The sequence below is a fragment of the Arvicola amphibius genome, chromosome 4 (assembly GCF_903992535.2).
Source record: "Arvicola amphibius chromosome 4, mArvAmp1.2, whole genome shotgun sequence".
NCBI lineage: Eukaryota > Metazoa > Chordata > Mammalia > Rodentia > Cricetidae > Arvicola > Arvicola amphibius.
In genome coordinates, this window is record NC_052050.1 from 17,006,969 (window position 1) to 17,023,461 (window position 16,493).

General features: G+C 39.9%; 1 protein-coding gene across 8 annotated transcripts in view; it reads left to right on the plus strand.

The window, feature by feature from the left end:
- The window catches only part of Cdc27 (cell division cycle 27), a 56,458-nt gene extending 44,990 nt beyond the window's left edge, over positions 1-11,468 (plus strand). For 7 of the 8 annotated variants that reach the window (XM_038327614.2, XM_038327615.2, XM_038327616.2 and 4 more), the window contains 5 exons: positions 2,227-2,344; positions 4,354-4,482; positions 6,653-6,727; positions 7,343-7,499; positions 8,570-11,468. In XM_038327614.2, coding sequence (XP_038183542.1) covers positions 2,227-2,344; positions 4,354-4,482; positions 6,653-6,727; positions 7,343-7,499; positions 8,570-8,652 — 562 coding nt within the window. In that variant the 3' untranslated portion in view covers positions 8,653-11,468. Of the gene's footprint in view, positions 1-2,226; positions 2,345-4,353; positions 4,483-6,652; positions 6,728-7,342; positions 7,500-8,569 lie in introns of those variants that run through there. The other variant, XM_038327621.1, reaches the window with a different exon arrangement.
- Positions 11,469-16,493: the final 5,025 nt, after the last annotated feature.

Here is a 16,493-nt window from a genome sequence, read left to right on the forward strand (position 1 = left end):
TGTCAATCTCAGTTAAACTGATTAGCTCTTCATTTAGTTGTTCTAATTTTAAACCATCCATTTTGTGGTCATACAGGGGCCTAACTCCATCCTAATGGTGTTTTCCATTTTTTAACATGGGAAAAAACTTAAAAAAAAAAAAAAAAAACTAATTTTCCCCTTTAAGAAATCCCAGCCGGGCGGTGGTGGCGCACGCCTTTAATCCCAGCACTCGGGAGGCAGAGGCAGGCGGATCTCTGTGAGTTCGAGACCAGCCTGGTCTACAAGAGCTAGTTCCAGGACAGGCTCCAAAGCCACAGAGAAACCCTGTCTCGAAAAAAAAAAAAAAAAAAAAAAAAAAAAAAGAAAGAAATCCCAATTGACATCAGGGGGTGGTGGCACATGCCTTTAATTCCAGCAGAGGCAGGCAGATCTCTGAGCAACATAGTAAAACCATGTCTTGGAAAAAAAGAAATCCTTTTTGTCTCACCAAATCTGATGACGATGTCAGTGACATGTGAGGCTTAGCGTGTCTGATCAGACAATACAGTGCGTGAACAGCTTGCCTGAGGACAGCTGCAGCTGCTAGCATATAGTATGAGCTGTGTAGCAGTTGCAACAATCTGAGCAGGTGTCAAGGCAGCTACCTAGTGTGGCAACAGCTTGAGGAAGAAGTTCAGGGGAAGCCCACACCCCATGTGGGAGAGGGAGCCACTGTCTGAAAAGGCGCACGTGGAATTGTGCTGAAGAAGCATGTGTGGCAAGAGCTGCCTGAGGCAGAGCCAGCCAAGAAATATCCCAAGATACAATGCTGTGACTAAAGGCGTGTGCCACGTCCTCCTGGTGTCAATTGGAATTTTTTTTAAAGGGGGAAATTAGTTTTTAAGTTTTTTTCCATGTTAAAAAATGGAAAACACTTATGAGATGGAGAATTAAGTCTCTGTATGATTACACAATGGATAAGTCTTGTGGCATTTGGAGCCCGGTGCTTCTGGAGTTTGGGTGGCAGCTGGAGACTCTTGTAGAGAGGCAACAATAGGAAAATCCCAAACTTGGTCACAGCCTTAGGGAAAAAAGAAAAGAAAACCTAGCCAGCAGGGTGGTGACTGGTGGAAGCTTCTGCTTGTGCCAGTGACTACAGAGACAACAGGCAAGTGGCTTTTTCACGAATTTGTGCTATAAAGTTGGGCACCAATTGTTGCACAAATTCTAATTAGTCTTAATAATAAAAACCCAGAGCCAGATATTGAGGCAGATGCTAAAAGATTAGAGAAAGGAGCAAGCCACACCCAACCTTGTTAACTCCTGTCTCCTGCCTCACATTCCTCTCTGCCCAGTCATGTCACTTCCTGTCTGTATAGACATCCAGACCTCTAAGGTTAACTCGTGGCTAGCTTCACCCTCTGATCATACGGAAGCTACATTTGTTAGAGTACATCACCACAGATGTGTGAGTTCAACTTTTTTTGCACTGATATACTAAGAATCATTTTTACATTTCAAAAGAATCCAACATGTGTTATTCCTTCATGACAGTGATTATGCAAACTTGGTCTTTCTTTTTTGAACTCCTGTTCTGGAAGAAAGGCTTTTCTAACTTGCAGTTTTCCCTCCACTTTTTTCTTCTGTTTAAATCATTCTATTAAAGTATTGCTTAATATGTAAATTGTATTGTTATATAAACAGTTGTTACACATATAAAATGTGGTTTAGAGAAAGGAAGTTGAATTTACTAGAACCATACATGGTGACGCATGCAGTTATTTCCCAGCTGCTTGGGAGGCTAAGACAGGAAGATTACTTGAGCCAGGAATTCAAGGCGAGTACCTAAAAAGGATAATTTAGGTGGTGGTGCACACCTTTAATCCCAGCACTAGGGAAACTGAGGATCTCTGAGTTCAAAACCAGCCTCGTCTACATAGTAAGTTCCAGAACAGCCAGGGCCACACACATCTTGCTGCAGGAATTAATGGTTGAGTCAAGATTAGAGTAGTAAGTGTAAGGATACAGCTTACTTTTCCTCCGTGATCATAGTTCTATCTGTTGGGTTAATTTATTATTAAAATATGTCTTCTAAAAGGCTTCAGTGACTTTTATTATGACTAATACTTTTTGTCTCTCCATAAAACTTAACATTATTTTTCCATTGTGTATTAAAATGTCAGGTACCATGTGTTCTGTTGGTAGTTGAATTAATAAACTAGCCAAAAATTATGTTTTTTAAATTGTACTTTTTTACAATTTCAGGTATGGTTTAGGAATGATTTATTACAAGCAAGAGAAGTTCAGCCTTGCAGAAATGCACTTCCAGAAAGCACTTGATATCAACCCTCAGAGTTCAGTCTTACTTTGCCACATTGGAGTAGTAAGTAACCTTGTAAACATAGCTGTTACCTCCCTTTTAAAATTCTTTAAGTGACTTAATAATGGTTATTATGAAAACTGGGCTTTTTTTTGTTCATGAATCAGCATCTCAGTCTTTTATACCTATAACTCACCTTTTAATCTTCATGAATAAATGCTTTGTGGGCCTGAGGGTATAGCTCGGGTGCTATAGATTTGGTCTCTAGCACTGAAAAAAGCTGAGCATGGCTCACATATAGAATCTTAACACTTACTGGAGGTAGAAACAGATGGATCACAAGTTCAAAGTCATTCTCAGCTATGAATGAGGTTCAAGGCCAGCTTGGACTATCTCCAGAAAGGAAGGGTTTGGGGTGGGGTAATCCCTGTGTTTGTATACTTTTTCTGTTTTGTTTTTTATATATTTGTGACTCAAGTGATGTTTTTTGATGTTGTTGTTTAAAAGTTACTTTATTTTTAGCCAGGCAGTGGTGGCATGTGTCTTTAATCTTAGCACATGGCAGGCAGAGGCAGGTGTTCAAGGCCACCCTGGTCTACAGAGCTAGTTCCAGGACAGCTAGGGCTAAACCCCATCTCAAAAAAAAAAAAAAAAAAAAAAAAAAAGGATTTTTTTTTTTTTTATGTGTATTATCAGATATGTCTGCTTATCTGCAAATGCCCAGAGAAACCAAAGAAAGTCTTCAGATCTCCTGACACTGAAGTTATAGGCAGTTGTAGACTTCCTGACATGGATACTGGGAAGCGAACAAACTGCACCTAGACAAGAGCACTTTTAACTATTAAGCCATATCTCCAGATTTTGTTTCTTCTGAGACAGTTTTATGTAGCCCAGACTATAAGGTATAATTGAGTGACACGGGACTTTGGAACAGGTTCTTTGAACATAGCTTAATCTTTATAAAAGATCATAATAAGCCTTTAGAAATGTTGCCTGTATAAATGATAAATGCTTTTCTTGTAAAGGGTAAAACCAAGTTATACTTCCTTTTAGACTTTGTGGTAATTATCTGCTGTAAAGTTCAAATCATTGGTCTGGAGAAGTGGCTCAGTGGTTATGCAGAGGACCCGAGTTTGGTACCTAGCATCCGCTTTGTGCAGCCTACAACCACCTGTAATTCCAGCTCCAGAGAATCTGCGGGTCCCTGACTTCTGCAGGCACCAGCACTCATGTGCATGTGCACATATACATACACACATGTATGCATAATTCAAAATAAATCTTTTTTAAGATACTGAATTATAATTATTATCATAGGCACACCGTGGTAGGTTTAGGGGTCTGAGAACCTAGGTTTTTATCTTATAGAGTATTATTTAATAACTCTGGAGTTCAGGGTGCTTTTTAAAAAATTGTTGTTGTTACTGGGAGGGAGTTATAGGACAGTAGAATTGGTTCATCTTTTACCTTACATGAGTATGTGGGTTCTGGGGATTGAACTAGGATCAAGGTCTTTACCAAGCAGTCAGTTTTGCTGGCCCTCAGTGTGCTATCTTTATAATAGAGCAATCGGTGGACTTAGAAAAGAATTAGAGATATCTGTTAATCATTCAGTGTCTTAGTTATTTTTCTGTGGCTGTGGTACAACATCATGACCACGGCAACTTTGAAAGCACTTAATTTGGCTTACAGTTTCAGAGGGCTAAAGTTCATGATGGTGGGGCAAAGGAACAAGGGAACACTGGGAATGATGTGGGCTTTTAAAACCTCAGAACCTGCCCTTAGTGATGACGCACCTCCTTCAGCAAGACCATGCCTCCTAATCCTATCCAAACAGCCTGCCAACTAGGTAGGGACCAAGTATTCAAACATATGAGCCTCTGGGGGTCATCCTCATTCCAACTACCACAGTTAGTAATGAGTTACTTAGTCTATTTAAACCCAGCAGACAGTCTAATTAGACTATAGCCTAATATTATCATCTCTAATAGTTTTATTCTTGATAATGCTTTGAATTATGTTATGTTATTTGCTTCTTACCTTTCTTTTTTACTGATCTTTATTCCTTATAGGTTCAGCATGCACTCAAAAAATCGGAGAAGGCTTTGGATACCCTAAACAAAGCCATTGTTATTGATCCCAAGAACCCTCTATGCAAATTTCACAGAGCCTCAGTTTTATTTGCAAATGAAAAATACAAGGTAAAATTTATATCTGTTTCTTCTACATTTTATTGTATTTCTTTAAAAAACAAACAAAAACAAACAACGAAACAAAACAAAAACTACAAAGCCAACCTGGCCTGTATGCTAAGTTCCAGGATAGGCCAGAGGTGCACAGAGAGACATTGCCTCAATCAGTCAATCAACAATAAACATTTTTAAGAGTCTAGGTGTTATTGATGATTTGATTTTTTTAAAACTGTTTTATCTGTTTTTAAAAGCTGTTGAGGGGTTCTTAGTTTCATATTATTATTGCATAAACTATTTCTAGTACTTAGGAGAACTGCCACTAGCTCTACTGTAGCTATTGAGTATTGCAGTACATTTTAAGCTACAGAAAGAAATTCTGTCTCAGAAAAAAAAAAGAAGTAGAAATACCTCTAGATTCAGAAATGTGTTAGAATTCTATGTCTAGAAAGGCTCTTTGTGCATCAAGGGATTATCTTAAAAGAGAGATCTGGAACACCCACCCCCTTTTAGGACTGAGGGGAGGGTGAGTGGCTGGTGAATGACTGGGGCTGTGAACAGAGTGCAGGGGCCTGGGTGGAATCTACCTCTTCAAAGGGGAGGGGAAAAAATAGGTATTGACTACCTGCTGCCTTTCTAGGAAAACAGTGGTAAATAATGCAATCACATTGTCTGCCTTAGGGACTTCCAACTTAGTACCCTTAGAAGTATGGGAAGATAAATATCAGGAAAACTAAGAGAGAAAAGAGACATATGAAGTGAGATGAAATTTTTTTCTGAAAAAAATTCTTCAATCATAATGATGATAGCTATATATATTGCATATTGTTCTACAACTTGTGTTTTTCACTTAATCCTCTGTTAATATGTATATTAACAGAACCAGTTATGGTGGGATACTACTGAATCCTAGTACTCTCAAGAGTGAAAGGCAGGAGGAGGGTCAGGAGTTCAGCTGTATATATAGAGAGTGATGCCAGCCTGAACTACGTAAGGCTTTGTCTCAAAAAAAAAAAAATAATAAACTATTTCCCCTGCAATGTTTTTTAACTTAAGTTATATTTTGTTTTGGCACAAAGAGGGCTTTAAAAAAAAAAAAAGAATCCTCTTGAACGTTGTACAATTTTTTAAATTATGTGCAGGGGTCTATATCTGTATGTGGGTATATGCTCTGGAATGTAGGTGTCCTCAGAGACCAAAGATGTCCAGTTCTCTGGAGCTGGCTACTCCCAGCTTTTAATTTTAAGCAAGGTCTTGCTAACAACTCAGGCTGGCCTCAAACTCAGATTCCTCATGCCTCTGACTTCTGACTACTGGGATTGTAGGAGTATACCATGATGCTAACTTTTTCCTTTTTTTTTTTTTTTTTTTTTTTTTTTTTTTTTAGCAGAAGCATATCCATTGTTCATAGAGAATGGGTGATACTTTTATTTAACTAGGTTTTACTTAGATGCCCTGATTGTTTCTACTGTTTACAGTAGAGTCTGTCTTAACACACCCCACCCCCACAAAACACACAAAGCCCATCTCTTCAGTGTTGGGAATTAAACCTTGGGTCTCCCCAAGATGGACACAGGCTTTACCACTGAGCTGTATCCCAGGCAGGGCTGTCTGTTATAAAGATGACTTAATAAGTACTTTTTAAAAAATTTAGAGCCTCTTGGTGGCACACCTTTAATCCCAGCACTTGGGAGGCAGAGGCAGGCGGATCTCTGTGAGTTCAAGGCCAACCTGGTTTACAGAGCCAGTTCCAGGACAGCCAAAGTTACAGAGAAGCCATCTTGAGGGGGAGGATTCACATTTACTTGTCATTTATTTATATGAGGGAGGGGAGTGTGTACACGTGGAGGTCTGGGAACAACTTAAGCATTGTGTTCACAGTACTTTTCCATGTTTCAGACATTATGTGATTATTTCTTCTTTCAGAAGCCAGGGTTATCAGCACTCGCATCTCTAAGCAGTGTGTATATGTAGGTTTCTGATTTTGTCTGATGAATGCCTGCCATCTGTTAGTCTCATATAACTTTTATGCATTTTATTTTTACCACAGTGAGAAATTAATGCAACACAAAGTATGTTGATGATGTGCTTGTACACTCTTAGGATTAGGAATCTGACTACACTTGGTCAGTCAGCTCTGTAGAACTTTGCTCCTCTTAAGTTTTCTCTTTGTTCTTTTCAGTCTGCTTTACAAGAACTTGAAGAACTGAAACAGATTGTCCCCAAAGAATCCCTCGTTTACTTCTTAATAGGAAAGGTAAAAATTGGGGCTTTGGTCTTATGCTGCAACATTGTAACAGACACTAAATTCCTTTTCTTTCCTTTTTTTAAAAATAGGATTTTTTTGCCAGGTGATAGTGGTGGTACATGCCTTTCATCCCAGCACTGGGGAGACAGACAGATCTCTGAGTTTGAGGTCAGCCTGGTATACAGCGCGAGTTTCAAGACTGCCAGAGCCTGTTACGTAGAGAAACCCTATTTCGAAAAACCAATAAAAATAGATGATATTCTAGGTGGGCATGGTGCTGCAATCCCAGCAGTTGGGTGCTATAGCCGAGGACTACTCCAGTTCAAAGCCAGCCAGGGCTATCTGTGGACAGACATCGTGTCTCGGAACACCAGACATGGAGCTCTTGTAGTTTTCCTTCCAGTTGTTAATGTTCCGCTCTTCCCTCCATGAGAAACAGAGGCAAGGAATTCTGAACATAATATCTGATGATATAAGGAAAAGCACTTAGATGCTAATGTGAAGTCGTCTGTGGGATTAAAGCATCCTCCCCACCTGAATGTACTTGGAGTTCAGATGTCAGGAGCTTAATTTATGTTTTCATAAATTTCAGTTGAGACATGAAGTGCCACTGTCTCTTTGTAGGTTTACAAGAAGTTGGGTCAAACTCACCTTGCCTTGATGAATTTCTCTTGGGCTATGGATTTAGATCCTAAAGGAGCTAATAACCAGATTAAAGAGGCAATTGACAAACGCTACCTTCCAGATGATGAGGAACCAATAACCCAAGAGGAACAGATCAGTGAGTATCATACGTAAGCTCCGTAGTATTCAGAAAGTTACCCTGTGCAGAACCTGTGGGCTGCTTTTTTATTTTCCTAATGGCAGCATTTTCTTTATAGAAAAAGAAATTTGGGGGAAATTAATTATGATGGTGTAATACCAGAGTATGTTTGCTGTCAAGTAATTAATTCTTAGATTAGTGACTTTGAACATCAGCTCTATAGTAGCAGTCCTAGGCAAATCAAAAAAAATCTAGATGTGTAATATAGTGCATATTTACAAATATATATGTGTTTTAATAGAAAGAGAATTGGAAATTTCTTGAGATAAAACTTAGTGAACATCTTTAAGAAAAATTTTACTATCCCAGTACCACTCTTGTAAACTGAAGGTTCTACTCCATGTTTCTGTGTGCTATCAGGGATTGTCCATAAAGTTAGTCAGTTAGGAGTTAGCAGGGATGTTAGCTTGTTTTGATGTTGCTGTTATGTTGGGGGAAGCTGCTCATTCATTTCCCAGCCACCCAAACTCCCAAAATAATCACACGGAAACTATATTGCAGTACTGTTTAGCCAATAGCTTAAGCATATTTCTAACTCCTGGGGTAGGAATACAGGGGTAATTGGAAAGTGGGGGGAGGCTGGAAAGTTGTTCTGTTAGTCGAGTTCTTGTCTGTAGTATGGACAAGGCTCTGGGTTTGATCCCAGAACTTTATAAAGCCCATATTGCGCTGCTCATGTATATAATCCTAGCATAGCAGGTGAATGCAGGAGGAGCATCAGAATTGGAAAGTCACCCCTGGCTACATAAAGTTCAAGTTGAGCCCAAAGAACAATTAATCATTATTTAAAAAGGTTAAATACAGTAGTTTTAACTTCCAGGCATGCCATACAATATAGAGCTTGAAGCTGGGCCTAGTGGTGCACATCCTTAATCTCAGCACTGGGGAGGCAGAAGCAGGTGGGTCTCTTGAGTTCAAGGCCAGCTTGATCTACAGAGTGAGTTCCAGGACAGCCAGGACTACACAGAAGAACCAGGGGTGTGTGTCTGTGTTTTGTCCCACACCTTGTTTTTGTTCTGCTTTTATAGTGGGAACAGATGAGTCCCAGGAGAGCAGCATGACAGACGCAGATGACACCCAGCTTCATGCAGCTGAAAGTGATGAATTTTAAGTTCTGGAAATGAGACTTTAGTGTTGGATGGATGGGCAACTGCTGACACGTCTCTTGTCCCTCCGTATACTGAGTCTTAACTCTCGAGCCGGCATTGTCATCGTTCTTCATCAGACCATGAGTGTGCCGCTTTCATTGGACCCTGACTACACAGAATGAAAGGCAGTGCAATATTTAGCTGCTAACAAGACTGGCTCTTTTACCAGTATGAATGACAATTTGGGGGGAAGGGTGGGAACTTTTTCTTTTTTTTCTTTAGTCTCCCTTAGTTGAGAAGCTATCATGGAAGGAAGAGTTATGTTTTATCTTGAAGGAACCATTAGATATGGAAATGGTGATGAACCAGAACTTCTGGTCATTTTTCCAAAATTCTGTTTTTTATTTGGTTCTGTTCCTGATAAACAGAGTGACTGACCTTCACTTTTAGGTTCTTCGAGAATGGTGTTAGCAAGTGCCAGATGGAACAATAAAAGACATTGCCTATAACAGAGTAAGTTCATTGCCAAGGAACATTACTTACCTTAAGCTTGGAGTGTCTCCTATAAGCAAATGTAATGGGCCTATTGGGACTCGTATGTAGGAGTCAAATATCCCTCCATACAGTGTACACTTATTCTTGGCAAGAATGCTTTAATGTCTAACCAAGAATTCTAATTTATTCATCTTCAAAGTGTTGATCATTGTTGTCTTGGTATTGCAAACTTTTAAAGTTGGTCTTAAGATACTGCCTCTTCTCTTTGAGCTCTGTGGGATCGCCTTTAACATTCACAGATGATGGAGTGGTTCCCTGCTGAAAAGCCAAAACCAGGCCCTTAACCACTTAGGTTTATTAGAAGAATCAGTATGAGAACAGCAGAGAGACTGGAGATGGTGGTAGAGAAGCCTTAATTGGAGTTGTACCTAACGTGAGTCTGCGTCTTCTCTCGGGATGAAAATAGAGTGCAGGAATGTGTGGTGGCCTTTGTGAGGGCAGTTGCATTCTTTTCAGCTCTCGCTTCATGTCGTTGTCAGTAGTGTGAGTCACCAGAAGCTGTAATCTAGGGAAAGTTTCGTAAGAACGAGACAGATTCTTTCCTGAGTTCATCATAATGTGGGTTGTTGTGTTTGGGGAATGACCACAGTTTTAAAGATCTAATTATGCATATAAAATGGGAATTATTGGAATTTCACAGTAACAGATTTAAGAAGTCTTAAATTGTGTATCTCCTTTATTGTAATGTATTGAAAATTTTAGAGAAACCTTAGTTAACATTTTATTAAGTGCCAATGTCAGAATATAACAAATTATAGTTTCTTATGAGTTGCAGGCCTATACTTATTATTTTGGATAATTTGATGAAGGAACCTTAGCCCACTGGTTACTTGTGGTTGGTAGTCGAGCTGTGAAGTAAGGTGGATTACAACAGATGTGAACGAAATGTTTCAGCCGTAGACTCGGGCATTTCCTACCAGTCACGTGATCTTCTCATCCAAATGTGAGTTAGATACCATTATTAATTCAAGTCAAAGTCTTGGATTAGGTATTCGGTGCCAGAGGAGCCTTTAAGATAATTTCCTGCCTGAATCTATGTGTGTGTACTGTCTACAAAGAAATAATTTATGAGGAAAAAGGAAAAGTTGGGAATGAGTGAATACCATTAAAAATTCCCAAAGGCTAGCACTTCCATTCTAACATATTATTCATTAGTTATGTAAAGTTTAATTTTCATTTATTTTTTTAATTAGCAAATCATAAACCAGCTATATACATAAATATATTACATTATCAGATCTAGCATTCCATAGAAAATTTTCCCGAGTTCTGTTGCAGACCTAGAAAAAGCTAAGTACAGAACTTAATTTGCTGAAGTGTAATTACCTTGTTTTTAGTGGGAACTTCAGTCCTGTGCCAGAGGACTTTCTGGTACTGAATTTTGAGACAAAGGATGGGGGGCCAGTTGTGACAGTGGCTGGCTCAAGAGACAGTGGCAGACGCTTTAGCAGCTTGCATGGTTCCTCACCTGCTTTAACATTTCAGTGTCAAAGCCCTTATTCTCACACAGTAGCCACTTCTTTTCTTAGGGCTCTTTTTCTTTCTGTCTTTTCCTGGATTGTTTAATTTTGTTTTTCTTCTTTTCTTTTCAAAGAATGGGGATCAAACAACCAGAAACACACTTTGGTAAGCCAGATGTTTGTTTCAAATTTCAGACAGTGCGTTGAAGGGAATTAAGAATACTAAGTGCTTCGCTGTCATTTCTTCACACCTACACATATGTACACATATAAATCCACACTCTTGCCCAAAGTATATTAGAGCATTGGATTTCATTTTCCTGTGGAAATGGTTATCACACCAGGATTTTAGAAGGTTAAAATATTTTTTCAGAACAGATGGTACTCAAAACAATGAAAGGTGGTCTCTTAACTCTTTCTGTATTTCCTTAAAATTTTTTATTTTATCCAAGAACTGCAAGTAACATTGAACCATGCTGCTGTTGTACCTTAAACAAAAACTCAGTGGTGACCAGTGTTTAGTCTATTAAAACACTCTCTATATATATAAAAAAAAAAGTTTGAAAGTCTCTGATTAGCCAGAGTACGGTATAGGTCTTCGCTGAAACAGATAATGGACCGCCCATTTTCTTTGGGAAATGCAAGTGTGGGTGTGATGTGTGTGTTCTGTTTGCATTGAAACAATGTACTTTTGTGTCTCCTTTTTGCTTTTCCTGACTTATTTCAGAAATTGTATAGTCTTTGGGGGGAAAGTCTTTTCTGTTAATATATTTACAGTTTATTAAAGGATATGGAAAGTCCAAATAAATTACTTTTGAAAGCAATTTATAATCAAAGTGTTAAAGCTGTGTAAAAGCTATGCCATCCGCATCTGACCCTGAGTCACAGCGGTGCAGTGACGAAAGTCGGTGTCATGTTCTGCCAGAGCTGGGACGATGTTTCTCTAGTTTTTACTTACACTCTTTTTAATATATAAATATATATATATATATTAAAGTTCGTACCCTTTTTAGTATTATTTGGAATTTCAAAATAAATATTATGACAAAAACAGTGGTAATTTTTTAGAATATATTATTTTCAAACTGCAGAACCTCTCTATTAGCAGCTGCAACCTTGCAAATTATTCTCCAGAGATGTCATTTCTGAAGTCCCCTTGGGACACAGAGCATTGTGTTACAATTTAAAGTCTGAAGCTGGGCATGGTGGCTCACATGTAATCTCAGTGCTTGGAGACTGAGGCAGGAGCTGTGCTCAAAGCTAGCCTGGGCTACAGAGTAACACTGTCTTAAATTTAAGGTATGTTTGGGGTAGGGGGGTTGGTTCAATTGGTAAAGTTGAAGCTAAGTTTAGATCTGCAGCTAGAGCTGGGCAAGATGTCACATGACTGTAATTCCAGCACTGTGGAAGCCGGTGGGAGGATCCTGGCCAGCCCGTCAGTCCAGCCCATTCAATGAACTCCAATTTCAAAGAAATACTATCTTATAAAATGGAGCTTGAAGAAAGTATATCCTGATACTGACCTCCAGCCTCCACCAGCAGAGAGAGAGAGAGAGAGAGAGAGAGAGGTGTCAAGATTTGGGCTGAAGATATAGCTCAGTGGTAGAGCTCTTGCCTAATTTGCCTTCATAGAGCCCCAAGTTCTCAGTACTGCCAAAAATAAATAGTCTAGGGACATATGCCTATCTCCAAAGGCCTGGATTGAGTCCCCAACACTGAGTAAACTAGTCCTGATGTATGTACCTATAAGGTACTCACTGGCCGTGATGTATTGTATGTACCTGTAAGGTGCTCAGGAGCTAGAGACAAGGTCAGAAATTCAAGATGATTTTAGCTACATAGTAAGTACCCTGTGTAAATGTACATGAAAATTAAGACCTGGGGAAAGTAGAATACGCAAAATTAAGTTTTACACTAGTTTGCAAACTTATTTATTCAGCTTATCTCAGAGAAAGGGAAAATGGAAAGGTCTTTTCAGACTTGGAGGAAGAAGAACAACACAGAAAGCACAGAAAACGTTGAGATTGACTTCTGGGAAACCCCGCTTTCTGTCACCTAAACACAGTGAAGGACAGACGCAAAGTGCTGTCTTTTGCCTAGAAAACAAGTACTTTCTTAGAGACAGGTCTCACTGTGTTGTCCAAAAGCCAGGAACTAACTTCTGGATTCAAGCTGAGTGTACAGATATGTATTTCCTTCAAGGCTGAGTTGGAGAGAGGATCGTGTGTGTGTGTGTGTGTGTGTGTGTGTGTGTCTGTCTGATTGTGTACTGGGGACTAAATCCAGGGCTTTGTATATTTGTATATGTTAAGCAAGTGCTCTACCATTGAGCTGTATTGTTTTTTTTCAGTGATGGTGGTTGGTTGGTTTGGAGTGTTTCCTCTTTTATCTGTTTTGTTTTAAACAAGGTCTCAATTTTGTAGCCCTCCCTAGATGTCATGGAGCTAGCTCACTGTGTAGCCCAGGCTAGCCATGAGTTTACAGAGATCTGCCTGCCACTGCTTACTAAGTAGAACCCTGTTTTTGCAGTGAATTGCTGTTTTGCCTGCATGAGTGTCTGTGTGAGGAGTTGAATTCCCTGGAACTGGAGTTAGACAGTTGTGAGCTGCCATGTGGGTGCTGGGAATTGAACCCTGGTCCTCTGCAAGAGTTATCAGTGCTCTTGACTGCAGAGCCATCTCTCTGGCCCCACAACTCTGTTGTTTTGTTTTGTTTTGTGGGGTTTTTTTTAATTCAGTTTGATACAGACTGGCTGAGTTACCCAGGCTGACCAGTAACCCATGGGCCTTGAACCTTGTGATTCTCTTCCTACCGCATCCCATGTAGCTTGACTTCCAGGCTGCATAACCCTAAGTTTTGTTTGGTTGACTGTTATTTTTCTGTTTTGTTTTGTTTGCTTTGCGGGGGGGGGGGGGGTGATTTTGGTTCTTCTGTTTGGGTTTTTTGAGACAGCATCTGCTATATATAGCCCATGCTGGCCTCAAACTCACTGTCCCTCCTACTTCAGTCTCTCAGATGCTGGAATTAGACATTGCTACCTAATCTGAAGCAGTATCTTTTCTTATTTTGTGTGTGTATGTAGTATATGCGCATAGGTACATACCACAGCATGTGTGTGGAGGCTAGAGGACAACTTACTAGAGTTTGTTCTCTTTCTGCCATGTTCATCCCATGGATGGAAGTTAAATCATCAGGCTTGGCACCAAGTACCTTTTCTCACTGCTGAGCCATCTCCACAGCCTTGGAACCCCATATGTTCTGAAGGCACTAAACTAGTATCTAAAAATATAGGTCTTAAGCTTCACTAACTGAGTGATCTTGAACAATTCACTTTAATGATTTATGAACCTTTTTCTCATTGGTACAAAGAAGATGAAATCTGTCCTTAGCAACCTGACAGGACTTCAAGTAGTGCTTAGTAAAACTAAAGCCATTGCAGATACTCTGTGGCATTAATTAAATGGAGATGATGCAGAAACTGGTGAGGCATCCCCAAACACTTCCTCTACGTCTGTAGAGAACAGTGAACGTGTGACCTGGAGTGGCTGTCAGTTGCTGCCAATTTTCTTATCTTGTTTACATAGATGTAAAAAGCTGTGCTCATCTGTTTACATGCCATCATGACTGTTTTCCTCTGGTCACTGCACAGGGTTGTGGGGTTTGGTGTTCGGGTCAGGTTCTTTGTTTTTCTTTTTGTATGACTTCAAAACTTTATTACTGTATGTGTATGGATGCTTTGCCTACATATATGTCTGGGTATCAGGTACATGCCTGGCTCCCCCTGAGTTCAGAAAAAGGTGTTAGATTCCCTGGAACTGGAATTACAGTTATGAGCTGCCATGCCAGTGCTGGAAGCCCAGTCCTGGTTCTCTTCCAGTGCAGCCAGTACCCCATCCTCAGTGCCTTCTAACCTGTTTGCTTGTCTGTCTGTCTGTTTTGGGGTGCTTTTCATTACTGTCTTAAGACAAGTTCTAATGGAGCCTAGGATGCCTTGAATTCTTGATTCCTCTGCTTTTACCTCCCAAATGCTGGATTATAGGTGTGTACCTCCATGCCTGATATTTATAATAATCCTTTTATAGAGAAAGTTTTGTAACCCCTAATCTAGAACTTATAGCTGGATTGGTGTGACCTCTTCAAGACACCCAAAGAACATAAATAAGGTGCTAGATTTTCTTCTTCAGTACTTTCTCAGTTGAGATATCTCTAAGCAAGGAGACATGTGAAGCAACTTGACAGTACAGACAATGGTTCTGTTCTTATTTTTTTTTTATGTGTATTGGTGTTTTGCCATGGGTGTCAGGTCCTCTGGAAACTGTAATTGCAGACAGTTGTGAGCTGCCATGTGGATGTTGGGAATTGAACCCAGGTCCTCTGGAAGAGCTGTCAGTGCTCTTAACCGCTGAGCCATCTCTCCAGCCCCAACAGTAGTTCCTCGTTTCTTTTTCTTTTGTGTTAGGTGTTTGGCGTGTCTTTGTGTATAGGCCATATGAGTGTAGTTTGCATAGAGGCCACAAGATGGTGTTAAATCTGGAGCTGGAATTCACGCAGTTGCCAACCTTCTGCCGTGGGTACTGGAAAATAGACTCAGGTCCTCTGTAAGAGGAGCAAAAGCTCTTTCTTATTGCTGAGCCGTATCTTCAGACCCCAATAATTTTTCTCTTTCAATGGAATGTCCTGTAAATTCACTAACATTTCAGTGTGTTTCCTTTGATTATCCCGATTCGTAACATTCAATTACACTTCAGCTGCCTTCAGAACCACTGACTTGCTCTTGGGAATTTTCAGTAGCTTCCATTATGACTCAGTTCTGAAATGCATCTGTATTAAGAAAAAGAGAAACATTAGGTGCCAGCAAAATGGCTCGCCAGGTATAAGAACCTACCGCCAAACCTGACAGCCTGACTTCAGTTCCAGGATCCAGAAGAAAAAGCAGTTCCTGCAAGTCATCCTTACTGCTGTGTGTGCGCCCATACGCATACACAAATAATAAACTAATAAATGTAGTTGCATTCTCTTTAAATTTTTTAAAAATATTTTTATTTTGTGTGCAATGATGTTTTATAAGCAAGTATGTCTGTATGAGGACATCGGATCCCCTGGAATGAGTTACAAATGTCTGTGAGCTGTCATGTGGGTGGTGGGAATTGAACCTGGGTCCCCTGGAAGAAAGAACAGCTAGTGCTCTTAACTGCTGAGCCATCTACCCAGCACCCTCTCTAAAACTTATTTATTTTTATTTTGTGTGGGTATTTTGCCTGTATGTACGTATGTCCTCCACTACTGATGCCAGAAGAGGCCATCAGATCTGCATCTGTAAAACAGTGGTGAGCTGTCATGTGAGTGCTGAGAATCGAACCTGGGTCCTCCAGAAGAGCAGCCGTTGCTCATAATCACTAAGCCATCTCTACAGCCAATTATATTTTTTGAAAAAGAAAGAGGGAACTGGAGAGATGGCTGAGTATTTTTATTTTAAAAAAAGTATAATTTATCAAAGAAAAGCATGTTGAGACCTCTGGGGGTGTCAGTAACAGCAGTAGTCTGGTTGTGAATCTCATCCTCCAATAATCCAAGACTAGAACAGCGTATAAACTGACCTGCAGTGGGAGGGGGGTCGAAGAGTAATGTGGCACATGGCTGGAATACATGGTATATATACATGAAGTCAAAGAATAAAGTTAAAATCAGAATCAAATACTATGAAAACTTAACAGTCGCTGAGACGTCAGTCATCTTCAGTGGTGGAAAGCATTGCCAGCCTTAACGATGTCCCCATAAGCCTGTGTGTGTGGTGGGCAATGGAGCAGAACTGTCCAGTGGAACACAGCAGAATGGAACAGAAAAGTTGA